Source organism: Onychostoma macrolepis, chromosome 01, assembly GCF_012432095.1.
Source record: "Onychostoma macrolepis isolate SWU-2019 chromosome 01, ASM1243209v1, whole genome shotgun sequence".
NCBI classification, from domain to species: Eukaryota; Metazoa; Chordata; class Actinopteri; order Cypriniformes; family Cyprinidae; genus Onychostoma; species Onychostoma macrolepis.
The window spans coordinates 16,456,836-16,479,217 of record NC_081155.1 but is presented as its reverse complement, the minus strand read 5'-3'; the positions used below and the strand labels follow the sequence as shown (position 1 = coordinate 16,479,217).

The 22,382-nt window shown below is 36.6% G+C and overlaps 2 protein-coding genes across 8 annotated transcripts in view; one reads left to right on the top strand and one right to left on the bottom strand.

Annotated features, from left to right (window-relative positions):
• The window catches only part of pnpla6 (patatin-like phospholipase domain containing 6), a 31,782-nt gene extending 12,580 nt beyond the window's left edge, over positions 1 to 19,202 (bottom strand). For 6 of the 7 annotated variants that reach the window (XM_058771818.1, XM_058771832.1, XM_058771847.1 and 3 more), the window contains exons 1-27: positions 19,128 to 19,202; positions 14,626 to 14,708; positions 12,358 to 12,414; positions 11,459 to 11,546; positions 10,649 to 10,823; positions 10,441 to 10,581; positions 10,150 to 10,309; positions 9,231 to 9,311; positions 8,782 to 8,910; positions 8,605 to 8,685; positions 8,329 to 8,458; positions 8,156 to 8,230; positions 7,428 to 7,546; positions 7,080 to 7,247; positions 6,841 to 6,918; positions 6,516 to 6,721; positions 6,238 to 6,369; positions 5,531 to 5,654; positions 5,252 to 5,441; positions 4,940 to 5,089; positions 4,598 to 4,661; positions 4,341 to 4,509; positions 3,033 to 3,215; positions 2,824 to 2,942; positions 1,690 to 1,846; positions 1,455 to 1,571; positions 1,179 to 1,248 (exon numbers count right to left, since the gene is read on the bottom strand). In XM_058771818.1, the coding sequence (XP_058627801.1) occupies positions 1,179 to 1,248; positions 1,455 to 1,571; positions 1,690 to 1,846; positions 2,824 to 2,942; positions 3,033 to 3,215; positions 4,341 to 4,509; positions 4,598 to 4,661; positions 4,940 to 5,089; positions 5,252 to 5,441; positions 5,531 to 5,654; positions 6,238 to 6,369; positions 6,516 to 6,721; positions 6,841 to 6,918; positions 7,080 to 7,247; positions 7,428 to 7,546; positions 8,156 to 8,230; positions 8,329 to 8,458; positions 8,605 to 8,685; positions 8,782 to 8,910; positions 9,231 to 9,311; positions 10,150 to 10,309; positions 10,441 to 10,581; positions 10,649 to 10,823; positions 11,459 to 11,546; positions 12,358 to 12,414; positions 14,626 to 14,670 (3,208 nt within the window). In that variant the 5' untranslated portion in view covers positions 14,671 to 14,708; positions 19,128 to 19,202. Of the gene's footprint in view, positions 1 to 1,178; positions 1,249 to 1,454; positions 1,572 to 1,689; positions 1,847 to 2,823; positions 2,943 to 3,032; positions 3,216 to 4,340; positions 4,510 to 4,597; positions 4,662 to 4,939; positions 5,090 to 5,251; positions 5,442 to 5,530; positions 5,655 to 6,237; positions 6,370 to 6,515; positions 6,722 to 6,840; positions 6,919 to 7,079; positions 7,248 to 7,427; positions 7,547 to 8,155; positions 8,231 to 8,328; positions 8,459 to 8,604; positions 8,686 to 8,781; positions 8,911 to 9,230; positions 9,312 to 10,149; positions 10,310 to 10,440; positions 10,582 to 10,648; positions 10,824 to 11,458; positions 11,547 to 12,357; positions 12,415 to 14,625; positions 14,709 to 18,735; positions 19,084 to 19,127 lie in introns of those variants that run through there. The other variant, XM_058771826.1, reaches the window with a different exon arrangement.
• Positions 19,203 to 20,181: 979 nt separating this feature from the next.
• On the top strand, positions 20,182 to 21,687 carry lipt1 (lipoyltransferase 1). The gene has a single exon (XM_058779486.1). The coding sequence runs from the start codon at positions 20,361 to 20,363 to the stop codon at positions 21,477 to 21,479; it is 1,119 nt and encodes a 372-aa protein (XP_058635469.1). The 5' UTR covers positions 20,182 to 20,360; the 3' UTR covers positions 21,480 to 21,687.
• Positions 21,688 to 22,382: the final 695 nt, after the last annotated feature.

Genomic DNA, 22,382 nt, shown 5'->3' with positions numbered 1-22,382 from the left:
ACATTAGCACAACCTGACCAATATCCATAGCTGAGTGAAGGCATACTGTAAGCTGCAGTAAAGTCTTTGGACCTGTTATGTCTTATTTGTGCAGTCAGTGTGAGAATAAGCAATGCTGCAACAGCAGAATGAAGAGGAAACGGCATTAAGAGGGCAGGGGGAAGCAAATGGATGATGCATTCTGGATCCTACAGACACCACTAAGAGGGGTTTTACCTTCTACCACAACTAATAGTGTATACTTGAAATGATGGGCATTTAGAATATAACAGAAAGAAAATGGTGAGTAAAGATGTGTGAAAAGGACAACATTGAATGAGAGCTTACTCTTTTCTATGACACAAAAGCAGGTTAGGACAGAGGGTAGGACAGAAGGAAGAGAGAAACTTTGACAAAAAGGGGAGAGAAACATAGTGGGAAAGAAAACAGATACAAGCTTTGTCCTTGCAGTTAGTGAGACATGCAAATTCAATTCCATAATCCATCTAGGAAAACACAGGTGAACACATGACCATTACAAGGTCCCCAAGTCCAGCATTTTTCAGCATTAAACTGTAGTCAGTGTTTTAAACATAATCATTCATTGATTTAGCCAGTGTGAATGAACTTGTTTTAATAAGGAAACAGATATACATTCAACTGAATTTGGGGACCAAACCCAGAATTCAGAGATGCATGATATGCCACTGGTCAATCCCAAAGTGTATTCATGCATTTGACAAACAGAGTTAAGGAAATAATCACTTCAGTAAGATCTCAATTTCATGCGAGTTAACAGGCATTAATGAAATGGCCATTTTCTAGATCTCTCTCAGAAGCCATCGGTTATTTCAGACTTTTCAGCAAATTGCTCAACTCACATGCAACATTAGCTTCTCGTTCTCGATCGCTACAAATTGAGAACATATATAATAACCAAACCCCAAACAACTTGAACATCCCAAATATCTATCATTTAAGAACCGATGTTCATTTTTAATAGCATTCAAACGATCACTGCTGTAAACGTTTTTTTTTTTGTGTTATTTTTATATCAGTTATTAACAACGACATTTACCAAAATTAAGTATTTAATTATTAATAATTCCAAAAATATGTATATTCCAGAAGTCAAATGCCCCTAACATGGAACCTTGAGGAACCCCACATTAAGAGGACAAAGTTCAGTCATCACTCACCATCTTTATGAACACGCATAGCAGAAGCTGTGATGTCTGTGGTCACGTTAAAGTAAGGCAGCCACAAGTCCTACAAATACAAGCAGGAAAAACACGAGATGGTGTCATACATATGATAATCACCCTTCCTATTTACATTAACTATTATGAAGATTAAAACAGTTAAATAAAGTAGTAATACAGATCAATTAAAACTGATAAAATGCATCTTTTAGGAGCACTAGGTTAGATTTCTGAAATAAGTGCACCTCCAAAAGAGTTTTGGTGACTTCCTACCTCGATTTGTTTGTCCTCAAAGACTTTGGAGATGCTGGTGTTGAAGGCAGAGCCAGAAAACATGGATGTGATTGGATAAGTAAGATCCAGTACTGTTTTGAATACAGAGTTCATTGCCTGAAGGCAAAAGAGATACGAAATTAAATTTCAGTGATTAATAACTAAACATCTTTTATCTTATTTGATTGCTCAAAGCAAGGTAAAGGGTGTCAGTTAATGGATAGAGTCACATTACCTTGGACCACTCTCTCGCCCTCTGCTTGACCCTAACAGCACTTCTCTCCTCTGCATACAGAGCACCAATGAATGAGCCAATGGAAGTTCCTCCCACTATGTCGATGGGAATTCCTGCTTCCTCCATGGCTTTGATTACACCAACATGAGAGCAGCCCCTTCAAGATCGAACATCATGTTGACCATTTACAAAGACCAGGGTTATTATTTTTAACTAGAACTTTTAAAAACAAAAATAAAATAAAACAAATATGTGACCCTGGACTACAAACCCAGTCATAAGTGTAAATTTTCGAAATTGAGATTAATACATCATCTGAAAGCTGAATAAATAAGCTTTCCATTGATGTATGGTTTGTTAGGATACAACTATTTGAAAAAAATTGGGTGCAAAAAAATCAAAATACTGATAAAATTGCATTTAAAGCTGTCCAAATGAAGTTCTTAGCAATGCATATTACTAATCAAAAATTAAGTTTTAATATATTTACAGTAGGAAATTGACAAAATATCTTCATGGAACGTGATCTTTACTTAATATCCTAATGATTTTTGGCATAAAAGGAAAATGGATAATTTTGACCCATACAATGTATTTTTGGCTATTGCTACAAATATACCCCAGCGACTTAAGACTGGTTTTGTGGTCCAGGGTCACATATTAGATCAAAACTCAAACTACACAAAAATTAGAAATGTTGCCTTAGCAACTTACTGAAGTATGTTTAAAAAAACACTAAAATTACTAACTGGATAAATAAAAACTAAATCTGAACTCAAACTAAAATTTATTTAAAAAAAACAACTTAAAACACTAAAACACTAAAAATAGCTAAAAATAAAAGAAAATTCAAAGTATTGAAAAAAATATAAACTGTATATAAATAAGACTAAAATACTACAGACACATCTGAGAATAAGTGAATTGAAAAAAAATCCCTTTAGCCAGTTTTAAAAGTGTGATTGTGAACTGTAGTTTAACAAAAGCCACATTAAGGCAAGCCTCCAAGGTTAGCAAAAAAACATTAAATTTGTTACGCGCAATCCTGCAGGGAAGGAGACAAAGGTAGAGCTGCAGATCATATTATCTCCCAATAATAAGACCATCTCTGGTATTACGACTGTAATCACTGACCTGGCTCCGCCTCCGCCCAGCACAAGTGCTATGCTGTTTCCTGTGAGTACTCTGGCCAGCCGTGAGAAATCACTGTGTCTATCTGCAGTCTTCTCGAAAACCTTTTCATATACCTCTCGCTGTTTAAGGCAACAACCACACATCCCTTATCAAACACGAGGGTTACTAACAATCTTTGTTCTTTGGATCAACAGAAAGCTACATGTTACCAGTTTGGAGGGGCTTCTTCGTGAGAAAACTCTACGAGGGCACTTTAGGTGAAGGTGTCCAGAGCACCAGCTTCGCATGTTCAGCCATTCAACGGTCCTCGACGGACCCGGCCCATCCTCACGATGCAGCAGAATTAACTGCTTCAGGGCCCGTACCGCTGTGTTCTCCAGCATCTGCTCCAACTGAGAAGGTAAGAACATGGGAGAATCAAAACAGAATTCTTTACTATTAAGTTTGAATCAGAATTGTGATTGGATCAGCTCCATCTGAAGTTATTCGAACCGCTAGGGGTGTGAATCTTTGGACAGACAGTGAATTGAGAAGTTCTTAATTTCAGGAATGATTTTGATTTGATCTGATTCACAATGAGATTCGTTTTAACTCCATTCAATTTGATTCTGTATTTTTTTTAAGTACATTCACAGGATTACGTAACTACTTCTAATGCGTCTTAGGTACAAAAATACAAACTACTTAAGATGCTTATTGCACCAAGCAACTTGAAATTAAACACTAATTAAATTAGGGTGACCACCATATGGGCCATTTTTACATATAAATGTGACCCTGGACCACAAAACCAGTCTTAAGTCGCTGGGGTATATTTGTAGCAATAGCCAAAAATACATTATATGGGTCAAAATTATTATCTTTTATGCCAAAAATCATCAGGATATTAAGTAAAGATCATGTTCCATGAAGATATTTTGTAAATTTCTTACCGTAAATGTATAAAAACTTATGTAATATGCATTGCTAAGAACTTAATTTGGACAACTTTAAAGGCGATTTTCTCAATATTTTGATTTTTTTGCACCCTCAGATTCCAGATTTTCAAATAGTTGTATCTCAGCCAAATATTGTCCGATCCTAACAAACCATACATCAGTGGAAAGCTTATTTATTGATGTATAAATCTAAATTTTTTCCAAAAAATTAACACTTACCACCCTACTTTAAATACATGTACATACAGTCTACTTGGAATATAACAAAGTGTACAATGTGCTGAAAACAATTTATGCTTAAAAGATTTCCATGAGTTTTTCTGAGTCACTCAATTTTCAGCATTTTAAATCAATTCTTTAAAGTGATTCACGATATAAAAATCCACTTTTCAAAATCAATTCATATGCATTAACATAATTTATAATTGCTAACCTAAAGTTGTGCCTTGCTTAAGGTGAAAAGTAAAAAATTTTTAATCTCTCCGTGTGGGGTTTCAGCTCTGATCTTCAATCACTTCGATCCACCTCACACATTTCACATGAGTGTGGACAGAAACAACACTACCCTGAAACAAATACCTCTCCCAGTGCAGGTTCCTGGTCTCCAAGCCCCACAATGAGGATACAGTCAGCTTGTCGGATACAGCGTTGAGTCCATGGAGTCATACTGCTGTCCGTCTGATACAGCACTATACGATTAATGTCCTCCTGCTGAGCCAACCAACCTGATAACCTGTACTCATGAATGCTAGAGAAAAACAAGCGTTTCAGATTGCAGTTTTAAAAATCAATGCGATAACTATGTATTGTTGTTGTGATCTCATTTATAGGCCTACCTGTCCAGAGCAGAAGCTCCAAGTCTTTCTCTGATAATTTCACTGGTTAGCAGCAGGGTTGGTCCTGATTGAAGAATGAATGTGTGTTAGATTATGCGTCTAGATCAGGGCTCCTCAAATCTGGACCTCGAGATCCACTTTCCTGCAGAGTTTAGCTCCAACCCTAATCAAACACACCTGAACATGCTAATCAATGTCTTCAAGATCATTAGAAAATCACAGAAAGGTGAGTTTGATCAGGGTTGGAGCTAAACTCTGCAGTGGATTGGACCTCCAGGGTAAGATTTGAGGAACCCTGGTCTAGATCATGGGCTTTAATTGTCAATCACTGCTTAAGTGTACCTATGGCGCTGAGGGCATGGCTGAGCTCCAAATTGAAGGCATTGGTTGACACCTCATCACAAACAGGAAGCACGGCCACAGTGGAGAGATTACTGGCTGGGTTAGTGACGTCCGGACTCGACGCCACGCTTGGCAGACCCAGAGCGGAGCCTAGAGAGAGGATTCACTGCTTTACTCTTTCTTTGATTAAACACATAGAAAAGACTCAGCGTCCTATTCTTTGTTCCTAAGATGATGTCTCTTCTAACAAGACGGACTTTACTGAAGCATTGAATGCGATGTGAATGATTAATGTTTGGTTTCTCGACATACTTGAGAAAGGTCCACGGGGCTGTTGGAGGTTCCCCAGAATCTTCTGCCCCAGCAGATGGATCAAGCGTGTCACCACCTGCGGGTATCTTCTCTTAATGTTGTTGAGCGTTCCTTCTGGAAGCTTCACCAGCTCAGTGTCTCTGACTGCATGGACTGTTGTGGCACGAGGCTGCCGAGTCAAAGCCTCCACCTGAGAGAAAGATAAACAGTTCAGCGATCCTAAAAAAAGTTGAGATTAGTTTAGACCCTTTGGCCTTCATTCCAGAGCTTTAGACTCACAACACCAATGAGGTCTCCTCTGCCGTACTCTCCAACCAGCTCCTTCTTGCCATTCGCTTTTCGGATGACAGAACGCAGTCGTCCATTCAGCACAATATAGGTACAGTCGGACTGATCATCTTGCCTATGGAGCACAACAAATGTAATGATATTAATTACTTGCATATTGACTGAACATGTATCAATATTTTTTTGAAAGAAATTAATACATTTATTCAAAAGGGACACTTTTAACTGATGACACTGCAAAGATTTTTACATTGTTACAAAAAGATTTAGATTTCAAATAATTGTTCTATTCATCAAAGAATCCCAAATTCAGCTTTGTAATAAGGAATAAATTACATTTTTAAAATATATTTCAATAGAAAAGAGTTATTTTAAAATTTTAAGTGTACTATTTTACTGTATTTTTATTATATAAATGCAGCATAAGAGACTTATTTTAGAAAATATATTTTTTAAAATTTTACTGCAAACCCAAACATTTGAACACTAGTGTAGAAAAATAAAATATACTTCAAGTATATATAAAAATAATATTTCTTAAGATTTATCTAAATTAATTATCCAAACAACATTCTCATTTATTCAAAGTTATATTTGAACTATTACCTGTGAATGCTTTCAGCTAAAGAAAATGTTACAATGAACTGAATAAAAAATAAATAAATAAATAAACATTTTATGTGAGAGAGTTATGGTACCTGTACAGGGCCCGCCCGGCTTCAACAGCCATCCAGTCAATGGCAAAATCCATCTGCCGTACAAACGGGGACATGCGGATAGCCACGGTGTGAGCTGCACTGAGAACTACACTTGGCTGCTCACGCATGATCCTACAGGGGGCAGCACGATCACAGACAATATGACTCCGCTATCTACTAATGTAGATTTGTTCTTAGTTTTTCTGTGAAATTTGCAAAAGACTGAAAGTTTGAGAGTCTGTGTGAAATCAGCTGTAGGACTGTATGGAAACACTCACTCATAGAAGTCAGATTTGGAGATCTTGAGGAAGGTACAATCACGCTCAGCTTTGATGGTGAAGATGAGCGGCTCTCCTGTTAGTACAGCCAGTTGTCCAACCATCTCACCCGGCTGGGTCACAAACAAACACACTGCTTCCTGCTTGTCAATCATCTTCTGAAAGACATGAAGACAACCAGACAGGACGAAATGCAGACTCACATCCTATAGAAAAGAAGAGGGAAAAACCGTGTTACAAAGATTACAATATTTGTTTCTTCAGTATAAGAGATCTAAGGTTTGCCAACTAAATTGGGCAGAAGAAAAGAAATGAGAATGAGCACCTGGTCTCCCTGTCTCGCTAACACAGATCCAGCTTTAGCGTGATGAAACGTCACCCTCCCATTCAGCAGCGCAGGGTCCTGATGATGAAAGAGGGCATATGAGGAAAGGGCATCACTCCAGTCCAGCAAAAGAGAGACAGGTGTGACCGTCAGAAATCAGAGGAGAACTAAAGTGCATGTGAAACTGCGACGATGAACTTTGGTTTAATTAACTGTAGCACATAAATACAGAAAGATACCTCAATCTTCATGAGTTTGAGAATCTCTTTCTGGGCCTCCTCGAACAGTGTAGCATTAGGTCGTCCTTGAAATGGACTAAAAATGTTCTCCATTCCCGACTCCTCCTCAGGATACAAATACACACTTGAAGGAACCTCATCCACTATCACCTTCCTCTCCCGCTGCTCCTGTGTCACAGAAAACAAGCACGATGTCTTTAGACTTAAAGGCGGCGTGATTCGGTACTTTTTGTGTGCGTCATATTTCAGTGTAAAACCAAAAGGTCTTTTTTTTATTCTTATTAACGATTGTTCTCGTTAGACTCTTAATTACTGTAATATAAAATATGTTAGTATGTAAAAACTCACTCGTGTGAAAGCAGGTGGAGCTTTCCTCAGCAGATTTTCCTCTCCATCCTCAGCAGACACAGAGATACGGCCTCTCTCATAAGCCATGTCGAAATCTGAACGCAGACTCTTCTGAATTCCTGTACAACATGTTCAGCAATATCATCACAACATGACACCAACATAAGCATGATACATCATACATTTCTATATTGCATAAATTATGTTTTATATATATACACATTGTATAAATTCTATAATATTATGTATAATATATATTGTACACATTCTAATAATATTATAATGTACACTACTGTTCTAAAATTTAGGTTCTGTTTGATTTCCGTAGGTTTTTACAAGAAGTCTCTTATGCTCACCAAGGCTGCATTTATTTGATTTAAAAAAACAGTAACAACAGTAATACTGTGAGATATTATTACAAATTAAAATAACTGTTTTCTATTCTAATATATTTGTTTTTCTTGTAATCTCAAAGCTGAATTTTCAGCAGCCTTGAAGCAATCTTCAGGGTCACACAATCCTTCTGAAATCATTCTAATATGCATTTTTTGTGAAAATGGATATATTTTTTCAGGATTCTTTGATGAATAGATAGTTAAAAAGAATAGCATTTATTTGAAGCTTTTGATAAATTGAATGCATCCTTGCTGAATAAAATTATTAATTTGTTCAAAAAAAACAAAAATCTTACTGACCCCAAACATTTGAATAGTAGTGTATGCACCTACCTGCAATGTCTACAGGCATGGATATGGTCCTACTGAGGGTCGGTGTTGTGCCACCATCCTTCCCATGATCCCCACCTGCAGACACTCACTGTTAAACAAAAATCTAACATCTCTCAACATAAACAACTTGAGGCGTCTAGTAAATAAACAGATATAATGATATTATGCCTCACCAGAAGCACTTTGAACAGCGGCCTCACGATGTTTATCAGGAACGGTGAGACTGCCAAAGCGTTTGCTGTGTCGTACCGGACTGGAGCGTGTTGGATGAGGAGAGACAGGAGAGGGACGAGCCTGCATGTCCTAAGAGAAGATTGACAGAAAGGAAATAGTAAATATTTTGGATAGTATAAAATATAAAATAAAAACTACTATAATTTGTGTGTGCTAGCAACCAATCATAAGAAAGAAATCGAGTGTGCATTGAGTGTAGACGTGTGTTCACTCACATGGCTGAAGAGTTCGTTGGTGAGCCCCAGATAGTTGTGCAGGGCCAGAACAGTCACCCTCTGAAGACGGACCATGATGATCTGCAGAGAGGACACAACAGGAAACATATTCTCAATTATGTGCAGTGTCCTTACAGGCAACAACAGAATCTTCTGAGCAATTTAAAAATTCCCGACCTGAACCACCCGCACAAGGCTCTCTGGGTATTTCTCAAAGATGGACAGAAAGGCATCGACAGGCAGTCTGAGGACAGTGGACACTTCTGCTGCTCTCGCTGAGACAGTTTTATATGGTCTCTGGTGCCCCTGAAATACACAAACGTTCAAACCTGTGAATTATTCATAATATCCAGAATATGTAATTTCCTGTGAGCGTTTTCACAAAAATTGCTACTTGACCTTCTTACGGGGGATTTTCTAAGAAAAGGGAAGAAAAAGTGGAAGAAACAGAAACAGGAAAGAGAACAAAATACAGGAACAAGTACAGGATAAGGAATGGGAACAGAGAAAAGGAAAAGATAATGAGAAGCAAACAAATGTTGCGTAACATTGTCTTAAGTAATTGGGTTTCCTGTGCTGTTAAACAGCATGAGCGCACAGAGAATGGAATTGTGGGTGTGACTCACTGTGATGACATCAAGGATGCTAAGCAGACTGTGAACACTGTCTCCAGGGTAAACCTCTTTGACCACTCCATCCTTTCCATCCTTATGAGAGAGAGAGGCGAGTCCAGGGTTATTATCGTTAAATAAAACTAAAGCCATCAAAAAATAATGTTGCTTCAAATTTTGGCAGTTGCCAAGGAAGCATTTCCCATTTTCATTTATTACTAAAACTTTAACTAAAATTGAAGGGTTAGTTCACCCAAAAATGAAAATTCTGTCATTAATTACTTACCCTCATTTCATTCCAAACCTATAAGACCTTCGTTCATCTTCGGAACACAAATGAAGATATTTTTGATGCATTCCGAAGAGCTCTCTGACCCTCCCCTAGACAGCAAGGAGCCTAACACGATCAAGGTTTAGAAACATATCTATCTTATATCTTAGAAAATAGTCCATGTGACAACAGTGGTAAACAAGGTATCTGCGTAAATACATACGTGATACTCTCCAAAATGGCGCTATAGGATGACGCGGAGGAGACGAATTGTTGAAAAAAGTCGTTATTTTTGTTTTCTTTGCGCACAAAAAGTAATCTCATAGCTTTGTAAAATTATGGTTGAACCACTGATGTCACATGGATTATTTTAACGATCTCCTTGCTACGTTTCTGAGCCTTGATCGTGTAAGGATCCTTGCTGTCTATGAGAGGGTCAGAGAGCTCTTGGATTTCATCAAAAATATCTTAATTTGTGTTCCGAAGATGAACGAAGGTCTTACAGGTTTGGAACGACATGAGGGTGAGTAATAATGACAGAATTTTCATTTTTTGGTGAACTAACCTTTTAAAATGAAAACAGAAAATATAAAAACTAATTCAAAACATCTATAATAGTGCCTCAATGATACTAAAATAAAATTGGATGAGTGATTCACACACCTGTCCAGTAAGACACAACTCCAGCTTGCCATCCTGTACCACATATATGCTGCTATCAGGCTGACCGGGTCTGAAGACATATTCGCCCTGCTGGAACTGCAGAAACACCATGTGCTTACACAGCTCCAGAAACAACGGCTTCTCGAAGTGACCCAACACACTGCAGGAGACACGCCAGACCAAAAACATACATTATATATCATATTTTACATTCCATAACGCATGGGAGTGGTCAAGTTCTCTTTCATTTCACTCTCGATGTGAATCAATTCAGAAACGATGGGAGCGTACCGCACATTCTTCAGCATGTAGAGCACCTCAGATGGCAGGTGAGAATTGGCCACGTCAAACTCTGTGAGATCTGCCTCCAGCACTGACGGAGGAGGTTCCTTCATCTGCAGAGTGGGCACTTCCTTCTTAAAGCGCAGGATCCTGAGAAACAAACTGTTATCATCTGAGCCAGTGAATATGACCACATAATGGCATTACAGAAACGTACTTTTTGGCAATATTCAGCATCTTCTGTTTCTTTTTGAGGCGGGGCCTGGAGGAAGAAGCGGAGCCCACTAACGAAGAGGTGGACTGAGACACCTTCCTCATAATCTTCCTCCCATAAAACAAGACTTTGTCTCTTTTACGAAAACGATACTTCGGGGCTTCCTGGGCCTCAAGTTCTGAGAGGAAAAAAACAAAACAAGCAAATATATATTTACACAGTATATATACACAATATGTACAGTGGGGAAAAAAATTATTTGATCCCCTGCTGATTTTGTACGTTTGCCCACTGACAAAGAAATGTCTGGCCTCTGTGATTGCCAACAAGGGTTTTGCCACCAATTACTAAGTCATGTTTTGAGAAGAGGTCAAATACTTATTTCACTCATTAAAATGCAAATCAATTCATAACATTTTTGAAAGCGTTTTTCTGGATTTTTTTTTTGTTGTTGTTGTTATTCTGTCTCTCACTGTTAAAATAAACCATTAAAATAACAGACTGATCATTTCTTTGTCAGTGGGCAAACATACAAAATCAGCAGGGGATCAAATAATTTTATATATATATATTAATTTCTGCAAGTTTTATTAAGGTAAATTTAAGACATTTTAAGACTAAAAGAAAATTCAAAGAATAAATTAAAGGGAACAATGCGTCTATATGTTCTCTAAATATTCTCTAATGTCTAAGGAGAACACAGAGAGTATTAGCAGCACTTCGTTATTATAAATTTAGATTACTTGATCATTTCACATTGAAAAAAGTAATGCAAGAAACATTCATTTCACAAATGATTTTTGGAGAACTAACTGCGGAGCTGCATCCTGCGCAGGACAAAAAATATGAGGACAGCGATGAGGACGATAACGACTCCTGCGCCAATTATAATTCCCACCACCTGTACAGAAACAAGACAGTGAGAAATCAGGAAAATGTTTGTATCAGTTTGTTCCAGTGTGAGATCCATGAGTATGAGTGAAAGGATGAGTCATGAAGCCAAGGTTGGGCAACATTCAAAACAGATTTGAATTTTAAATAATGGCAACATTTATTTACATTAAAAATAAGTAATGAATTTAAATTTGAATTTGAAAATTTGAAAAATTAAAGTTAATTTAATATATATACACACACTGTGGTTCAAAAGATATTTTACCATTTTCCTTTTGAAAGAAATGAATACTTTTATTCAGCAAGGGCAAATTACATTGATCAAAAGTGACAGTAAAGACATTCATAAAGTTACATAAGATTTGAATGCTGTTCTTTTGAACTTTTTCAAATCCTGAAAAAATATATCACAGTTTCCACAAAAATATTAAGCAGCACAACTGTTTTCAACTTTGATAATAATACAAAATCTCTTGATCAACAAATCAGCATATTAGAATGATTTCTGAAGGATCATGTGACACCGAAGACTGAAGTAATGAAGCTGAAAATTCAGCTTTGCATCACATGTATAAATGACATTTTACAATACATTAAAATAGAAAACAGTTTTATTTTAGTAATATTTTCACAATATTGTTGTATACAAATGTCTAAATGTGACATGTCAGACACTGAAATTGATTCATATCATCTAATGTTTCGAAAATACTCCAAATATCATGTTTATTTGTAATTCATAATTAAAAATGAAACATTTGCACAATTCTGCAAAGGCTATGATTCAGTGTAACAGTGTTAAATGAGAGTTTACTGACCATGCTGGTCTGCAGCTGATCCTCCACTAAACTCTTGATGTTTCCAAATCTGTCCAGCTACAAAACACACAGGATGTTAATATAGCCAGCTTTGATATGAGAACACAACACTGGGGTTAAAAATGAGAACATGAGGGAAAAAAAGACTATAGATCTGGCACAGGAACTAAGAAATAATGAAAAAGTGAAGGACAGGAAGAGAAATATGCAAAAGATAAACGCATTTGTTACTGGAGCACAACCATTTTATTCTGTCCCATAATTCTGTAAACCTTTCCTCTCTCTCCATTGTGCCTTCATTCCTTCAAGCATTCCCACTCTGTCACTCTCCTACTCACTCATTCCTTCCTTCTCTCTTTCTCAGCTCATTTATTTTCTATAAAGCAGTGTTAATAAAGCCCATAGTGTTTCTAAAATGAATAGCAGAACTGTTTCTATAGTAGCTTAGTGTGCTAAATGGAGAATCAGTTATAAATGAAATAATAATGAATCTTACACAGACACGATAAATGCACTGGAAAATAATTTTCTTAAGAGGTTTGTCTTGTTTTCCTGTAAAAAATATCTAGGTTTGGAAAAACTAACCTAGTAAAAGATGACAGACTTTTTATTTTTATTTTAAATATCATTTTTTTTCTAAAAGCATTTTTGTCCCGTTTTTAGTAAAATATCTCAACATCTTTAAAACAAGATACATTTACTTGAGAAAAAATGACATAAGATACAAAGTCTTGTTTAACTCACTTAATTTTGACATTTATTTAGAAGACTTAATACCTTAAATAATTTTTCTTCTCAGGTAAACCTTGATTTGAGAATGTTTAGTTATTTTTTATTATAAATAATCAAAAATACTACTGAGCAGTAAATGTTTTTGCAGTAATGATTAAGATGTTTATTTAATTTTTAATTTTTTTGGAATGATGAAATTTAACTTCAGAATGAGCTTTATTCGCCAATTTCAAGAATTGCATGCACTGAGTGCAACATTCTTGAAAATGAAGAAGTACTTGAAAACAGAAGTGGTGGCATATCTTCAGTATCTCTGGTGGAAACCACATAAACACGTAGATGTTTACACATCCTCTGAGTTTATCACAACATCAAATTTTTGAATTCAGGGTGTATTTAGATTAAAACCTCTCTCAAATGTCACTTACATTTGCATTACAGGAGTATCTGCACATTGTCTTAAAGGTGCACTACATATTTGGGGTTTCAGAGATAAAGTAGTGTGATCTCAACATGACAGAGACCCGCCATATGTGGATATACATTATTTGAATCATATTTTCCAAAAATTACTGTTAATTTCATGAACTTTTATCCAAAGATTTTAGTGCACTTTTATCAAACCTTAATATAAACTGTTTATGGACTGAAAAATGCATGGACAGTCCAACATTCAGATGTGTCGTAAACAAATACGGCCTTGCGATTTGTAATCTTTGGACCGAGATATGAATTTGTGCAATTCTGCATGATTACTCCATGGCATCTAGCTGCATCTTCTAACTAAACTCTCACGTTGCCCATCTTGACAGAGCAAACAACTGCTCTGTTCAGCATTACAGATCACACCAACAAACCTTTCTAAACAAGTCACATGATCAGATTAGCTGCAGACAATCTGCCCAACTACAAAACACAGCTGTCAATGACCTACACAAAGAAGATTTGTAAGAGAAGAGAGAAGAGAAGGTGGTAAAACAAAAGTGAATAGCTGCTGATATTGACGAATTAACTGATTGGTGAACGCAGGGGCGGGGTTTCTGGAGGAATGTAAATGAGTTGCAAGGTGCATGATGGGAAAGCAGTGCAGCTGCTTATCTGTGTCAGCGAATAAGGAGATTCAGCAAAGAGTCTTAGTTAAAACTTAAGGGATTTTCCCACTATACTTCTCTATGGGTTACTGTCTTTTTTAACGCAGGACTGAGAAACATTTTATAGTTGTGAAAGGTTAAACAACACACAACCTTTCATAAATGCCTCAATAAATATTCATGCACTTAGTAGACAATGGAAAGGATTTACAGCAGACTTTTCCACAGGTCGACAAACTGTTATCAAAACAGGCAGCTCGCTTGTTGTGTGCTGTACTAACCGTGTGAATATGTAAATGAGAACATTAATCACAAACGTGAATTGGGCCACAGTGTAATTTGGAGTCAAAATTGCACTCACGTTGAAACATGTGAACGCTCAGACTGAGAGCGTTCAGGTTTGTGTATGTGTGTGTGAGGTAAAGCATTAGGTGGTTCTGCTCACCTGTGGAGGTTCTGCGGACTCTGGGCCCGATGTGCTCTGTCCCATTCTACCTCAACACACAGCTGGGCCATCAACAACAGGTGCTGCAACATGCACAGATCAGCATCACACACACATTCAATAAGAATCACTGCATGCTACAAAAAAAAAAAAGAAGAAGCTTGCTATGAATGAACATATTCAATTTATGTCCATGCACATTACAGGAATCAGCTGGATGCATTTTATTATAATAGTGATGCGGAAAACACAGATGGAATCGCGGATTCCAGTCATAAAAACAGAATTTACTGTATAACACGGAATGTCACCGAATTTGCCAAATTTTGGATAGATGAATCAAAAGTAGTAGCACACTTAAATCAAAACGCGATATGGACTAGTGTCTGTGAATGTTAAGCTGCAAAAATACTATTTAGATATGAATCTTGCATGTTCTGCGTGTTTCTGTGTGAATGAATGAAACAGACGCGCGGTTTCGTTTTCTACACACACATGCTGAAGCGTGCGTGACGCTTGCGGTGATTTCAGTCTCTGCCGCCTCAGTATATGAACATGATCTCTAGAACTGCTCTGAGAGTCGCTTCATGAGCATTTGTCCATTTATTTTGAGAAAAACTATCATCATATCATATACAAACAGAACTTAAAGCTCTTCACAGCAACCAGTCAGAATAAAAGTTTGGTTTAACTTGAAGAAACTGTGACAGAAATACATTACTTAATGTAATGATAGTATTACTACTGCTAATAAAGTTATTATTAAACATTATTTTTAAAGGAATATTTACCAGAAAATTATTTTTCCAGAATTTATTTAGCAGAATAATGTAAATACAGTATTTCTGAAATAATAATACATTATTTTGTATAAAAACAATTAGAGTTGATTCAAATTAAATGAAACCATTAAAATGTAACTCAGAAAATTAATGAAACAGAATTTGAGAAAAAAAAATAAAACACTTTTCATTGGGCCTTAAAAATGTAATTTTTTTAATAAATTGCAGTTAAATACATTTCATGATTTCAATTAAATATACATGCTTTTGAATAATAAAATTTAATTTAACCATTAAAACAGTCTAGTCCACAAAAATGAAAGTGGAAAAACGGAATCCAGAAAAATTTAAACGGAATTTGGGAAAAAATTAAACCGATTTCATAGGGCCCTAACCAGATCATAGATGACGACTGAACAGTACAGCTTTTCAGCCACGCTAAAATACACAATGTAGTAATAATAACTACAGTATACCACGTAATTTGTTTATAAAACATATTTCTTTAATAAAAATGTGTCATTAATATTTTTAATTATGTATAAACCATTTTACAGTGCTGTTATTGTTACAACTTTATCCTAGTCTTTTATTTATTGAAATAAAGCTCAAATTAAAATAACTAACTATAAGATGAAAAACTTAAACTTAAAAATCTTAAATGATAATTAGAAATGTTGCCTTGGCAACTACACTTTAATTACTAAAATTACTCAAATTAAAACTGAATGACAAAAGCACATTTATTAAATAGCTGAACACAATTTAACACAGTTACTAAAACCTAAACTGAAATTAAAATGAAAACTAAAAATATACAAATAAAAGCTATAAATAGCTATAAAATAACACAAAATAACATTCAGTACCTTAATGTGTACCATACAAACACACACAAACAAGTACAGCCAGTATTAAAAAAAAAAAAACGTTTGCTGCCAGAAATGATTCACTGCATTTGGCAGCAAACAGAGTATATGTAAACATTATTTTCATAATAGTAATGTTAATGTAAACAGTGCTCAAAAACAGGTCGGTCAAACATCACAATCAGCAGAGGAATCTATCCAATCACAAGCCCTCCCCAAACTGATGTCATCATCCCTGACAGACGCTCAATAAAGCACACACATATGGCTGTACAGTGTGAGTGATTTGTATACTGATAACTTCATTGTTCCTTTGACATCCAGGGTTACACGAGCAGACTGCATGTACACTGAACCACACACATGCTGATTTTGCTGACCTCTGCAGCAAACAACACAAGCCCTTCACGTTCAGCACACACATAAACACAACCTCCGACAAAAACACATGATCACCTCCCATCTACACCTAAAAAACTGAGTCTATCTAAAGCCATTCACTGATGACATCACAGCGTCCAGAGGCTAACAACTGAAATCGTTGGGGGTGGAGAGAGAGGATCAGATTACTGAGATGATCACAGATTCATCCACATCTGATTCTGAGTGTGTATAAAATGCACTGGTAATGGCTGGAGATATAAGCCAACTATGAGAGATTTATTGTTGATGTATTTATAGAATAACAAGAGAGGGAATGAAAGCCACTGGGCGATAATGACAGGGGGAAGAGAAAGAAAAGCTGAAACGCCAGTATTCGTTACTCACTAATGGGCACCTTCTAATAGCCATTGTCCTCGTTTAACAATGCTCTTACTATGCACCCTTAAGCATGAGAGAAGAAGAAAAGACAGCCACATACACAATTACAGACACAGTTTTGTTTTAAAGCCCCCAACTGACAAATACAACACTCCATAATTCAATAAGAACCGTAAAAGCTGCAACGATGAGACCGTTACGATATTAGACATGTTCAGTGGTCAAGAAGTGTGACTGACGGACTAAACACAATGTGAACATCCTTAATTTCAAATTCTATGCATACAGATTTTGCTGCGCGATAGAGATGACTCATGCGTAAACTCAAGCATGACTTTGATGGGAACAACTGCTTCTACTTACAAAATAGTTCTTGAAACTCTTTCTTTTCCATAAATAGTCAGTGAAAGGAGGTGCTTAAAGGGATAGTCCACCCAAAAATGAAAATTCCATCATCATGTATCACCCAGAATTATATGCCTTTCTCTCTTCTGCTGAACACAATGAAGATATTTTGAAGAATGTTGGTAACCAAAAAGTTTCTGATCCCATTGACTTCTATTGTATTTTTTTTTTTCCATTCAAAGTGGGGACCGACAAATTTTTGGTTACCCACATTCTTCAAAATATCTTCTTTTATGATATTCAGCAGAAGAAAGAAGAAGGGTGAGTAAATGATGACAGAATTTTCATTTTTGGGTGAGGTGAACTATCCCTTTAACCTTGAATGATTTTGGTAACCTAAAATGTTCAGCCGAAACAGTGAGAAAAAAAATGATTTTCCAGTTTCAGCCAAGATAGTTCGGAGGGCCAAAACCACTGACTGAAAAATGAATGCTACTCTAATAAAGTGTTTTGACTGTGTCAGAGTATATTTTGTCTACACAAGGTGTATAAGCTACAACAGGTAAAAACATAACAGCAGCTTGTACACACTTCACCATGACCACAAATAATGCCAGAGTAGAGATATGCAAAATGTGTTCAGCTGTACATGACACCCTGAACAGCGTAAGAGTCCAGTCTCCCAATTACCCACATTTTATTTTGGTTTATCAGTTAAAAAGAAATGATAATTTTGACTTTGGTGTCTCTGTAAAACAATAATTTCGGTGCATCACTAATTTTTATAAGTTAAAATTTGGCAAATGCCTAAATATAGTTGTTAACTGTTTTTCTAGCCATAAAAAATAAATAAATAATAATAATAATAATTTCGAATGATACGCCAAATTTCACGATATACACAATATTTCAAAAACATTTTTAGCGGGACTCATGTTTTTGTCATTCAAATCAGTTTAGTAATTAATTATTAATTAATTAAACATCAATTCAACCTATTATGGCAAAATTGTGACAATTCTGTATGATTTTAATTAACAGATACAGTCAAGCTCTCTAAGGTGGGATGAACGCAAACCACCATTTTAACATTGGTGTCTTTAAAACTAGCAACGTTTCACGCTACATTAATTTTATAAATACTTTGTCTAATAGTAAATGAACAGCTAATGGAATTAGCACCTCTGCTCAGTAATGGGACACTAAATTGTCTCCTATTCGTTAAAAGTGCTCGCTCGTCCAGCATACAGATCTTTGCATCTCCCGAAGACTATCACATGCTGTAGGCCACATGCTGCTATAGCATAATATACCCGAGAAGCCAGAATCCGTGAAACATCATTTATGCTCACCAGCATGTGATATGAAACGCAGAACACATCCTCAGATGATGGAGTAATGAAACAGCATCACATGGATGTGTCTCACCAGCTGATCATGGGTTCAAACATGTCAGCAAACAAGCCCTCGATGACAGCTAAACCAACGAGCGCTAATAAACTGATCGCAGATATGTGTGTGTTATTGAAAGCCATGACTCAGCCGCGAGGTCTTGATGTTTTCTGTCCGCATTCAGAGCTGTGTAAAGTGATGCTGTGCGGTGACCTCGGCGGATCAACACAGCGCACCATCTGCGACCTCCACCGGGAAGCTCTCACGGTAAACTAACACTGTATATACACTCTTCTCTCACATAATCCGGAGAACCAGTCAGTTGTGCGTGATGTTTGGTTTATAACCATACCTGAAAGCGACGGTCCGTCCCGATCTGTCAAACAACGGGCAAACCGGAAACATCCGTTCAGAGCTCTGCGTAGGCTCCGCCCAGTCAGTGCAACAACCAATCAGGGATGACAAACCGACCAATCAGAATGGAGGAAAATGACTTTCACTGATTCCCTCCCACATTGTTATTTACCAAACGTTCTTCTTAGTTTTTAGCCTACTGATATGTTTTATGATTTAGTCTTTGCAGAAACACCTGAAAAGAAAATGTAAGAAGTGATAAACGATTTTTATTAGGCAGTTTTTTTTTGACTATACAAACCACACCACATGGGTTAACTAATATACAATATTTCAACACTTTGTGAAGTAATAAGGTCAAAGTCGCTAGTGCCTACATTTAAGCAAGCGTAAGCAAATCAAAATCTAAATTTAAGGTACATATCACTAACTCTGATCTATGCCAGGAACCGAGCTTAGATAAGAGCAGTTTGTTTCAAGGTAGATAAAATTCTCTGAATAGTCAGATATTAACTTGGGTAAGCTGGAGAGTTTACTGATCAAAATGAGCATCATTTAACAAAATTCTTTCATGCTGATTGAATTTAGTAATTTCCTAATCTCATTCTGAATCTTAATCATTAACTACTTGGAGAGAAGTAACGTGGATCTTGATCACATTACAGCCGTCGAACTGTATAATGCATGAGAAATTATCTAGTACCACCTAGTGGTGGTCTTTAAATATACAGACTGCTTACAGTGAGACAGACACCAAATGTGAACAAGCACTTTTTTTCTCTCTTTTTTTTAGCATTTGAGGGTTCTATTGTGATTCCAAATGTAAAAGTATTATAATATTATTAAGTAAAATTAATTAAAATTAGAGTGAGACACACACACACACACACACACACACACACACTTGACCAACACGTTTGAACAGCACTTTGAAAAACAAGAGATCAAACGCCTGCGTAAAGAACATGTCATTTTTTTATACATCTTAACATTGCATATATTTAAAATTCGACTTTGCTTCGTGCAGGACTTTTATTATGCTTTGACAGGAAACGGGATCCTGTCGACCCGGTTGTCAACGTTAAAGGTCCGCTGCTGCATGCGTGGGAGAAACAGTGCCTAAACTGTGCAGATAGGTTTCCCATGTGCATTATTGTCCACACGCCGCAGAAATTAATAATCTGTGGTGTATTCGTGCCTTGCAGACTTTTGGAGAGTTTAAAAGTCAGCGATGATTTTCAGACTGTCAAACAGGGCATGCGTCCTCTCTGGGTCAGTTCGCCTCAAAAGCACTTTGTCAGCCTTCTTCGATGAGATGGGAAAGGCTGGTATCATCCTAAAATCTGCTTCAACTGGTATATTTGAGAACCTGGCCTTAGAAGACTGGATTCACGATCACGTCGATCTGCAAAACAGAAGCATGCTGTTATTATGGAGAAACGCACCCGTGGTTGTCATAGGCAGGCATCAAAACCCCTGGCAGGAGTGTAACCTGCCCTTGATGAGACGCTTGGGAATCCCGCTAGCGAGGCGTCGCAGTGGAGGTGGGACGGTTTTCCATGATTTTGGAAACATCAACATGACCTTCTTCACCTCCAAGAAGAAATACGACCGTCACAGAAACCTCAGAGTCGTTACTAGCGCATTAAAAGCACTGAGACCCGATCTAGATGTCGCAGCGACAGACAGATTTGATATTTTGATAAATGGCCATTACAAAATATCAGGCACTGCTGCGAAATTAGGCAGAACCTGTGCTTATCATCACTGTACATTATTGTGTTCTGTTGACCGTTCAATATTGTCCTCCGTCCTGAAGAGTAACACTTCTGAAGTTATCAAAAGCAATGCTACCCCAAGCGTTCCTTCCGCTGTCAAGAACCTTTTGGATGTGGATCCCACTCTTGACTCTAACACTATCATGGATGCTATTGCTTCCCAGTACAATAATGAATTTGGCTTTGACGGCCCAGTCATCACAGTAGACCCCACTCATGAAGCTCTCATGCCCGGCATTCATAAGATGGCACAGGATCTGCAGATGTGGGAGTGGATTTATGGCAGAACTCCAAAATTCAGTGTTTGCACTTCTTTAGTGGTGGATGATGTGACTATTAAGCTTGGTATGGACATCAAAAATGGTGCTGTAGAACAATGTGCTATGGAAATCCCAGAAGGCTGGCTTCCTTCAGAGATGGTGAATGAGTTTACATCAGCTCTGAACGGCAGCAAATACTGTCCGAATGAAACCGCAGTGCTGGTGGCGGCGTTCATGAGAACCGTTTCAATGACTGCGGATGTTGCTGAGAAGATTCATAGATTGTGTGCTGGTGTGGTTTCAGTGATGTGAATAAAACTCAGAAATGAACATTGTGTGATACTTAATTTCAAAATCTTTAAAGTGGTCTCCTGCATAGTCACAGTTTATAGAGATTTGATATGAAAAACTCAAATAATGTTACTAATTCCGATGAAACTTTTGAAATACTTTGAAATTTTAAGACATTACTGTAGACATAATTCACATATAAGTAATTTAAACCATTAAATACTTGCAAATATTAATAGAGCAATTATATAAAGATTATTTTCATGATAAATTATATTAAAATATTGCTTTGTATTTTAATATAAATATATTGCTTTATGTTGTTAATAATATTAATTAAATATTATAGTTGTTAATTAAATATTAATATCCCTCAAAATTGATTGTCTATCTATCTATCTAGATTGAATATGTGACCCCCAGTGTTGAGGAGTAATTAGTTACATGTAATGTAATTACGTAATTTAATTACAAAATAAAAGTAATTGTAATCAGTTACTAAGAAGAAATGTGCAATTAAATTACAGTTACTTATGAAAACGTTAAGAATTACAAAGCGGTTACATCTGATTTTTTCACACACACTCCCACATATAGATTTAATTTCTTTAATAAATTGCAGTGACTGCTCTAAAAGATGAAACACCGATGTTTCAGAAGTTTATAACATGCTTATCCGATAACTCTTTTATTTCCTATATGGGTTTATGTATGCTTTATTTTTTTCTAAGGCATTGTTAGATTCCAGTGTTTCCTGTCATAGCTATGTATCATAACAGTATCATAGCTATTAAACTATTTTTATGATTTTAAATCTGTATTTAACCTCAGAATTATTTTAAAGTAAGTCTGATTTTGTGGTGGCTGTGCTTCAGAGGGAACATCGGATGCCCATTTTCCACAAGTTGGTATGGTTCTTTAGGG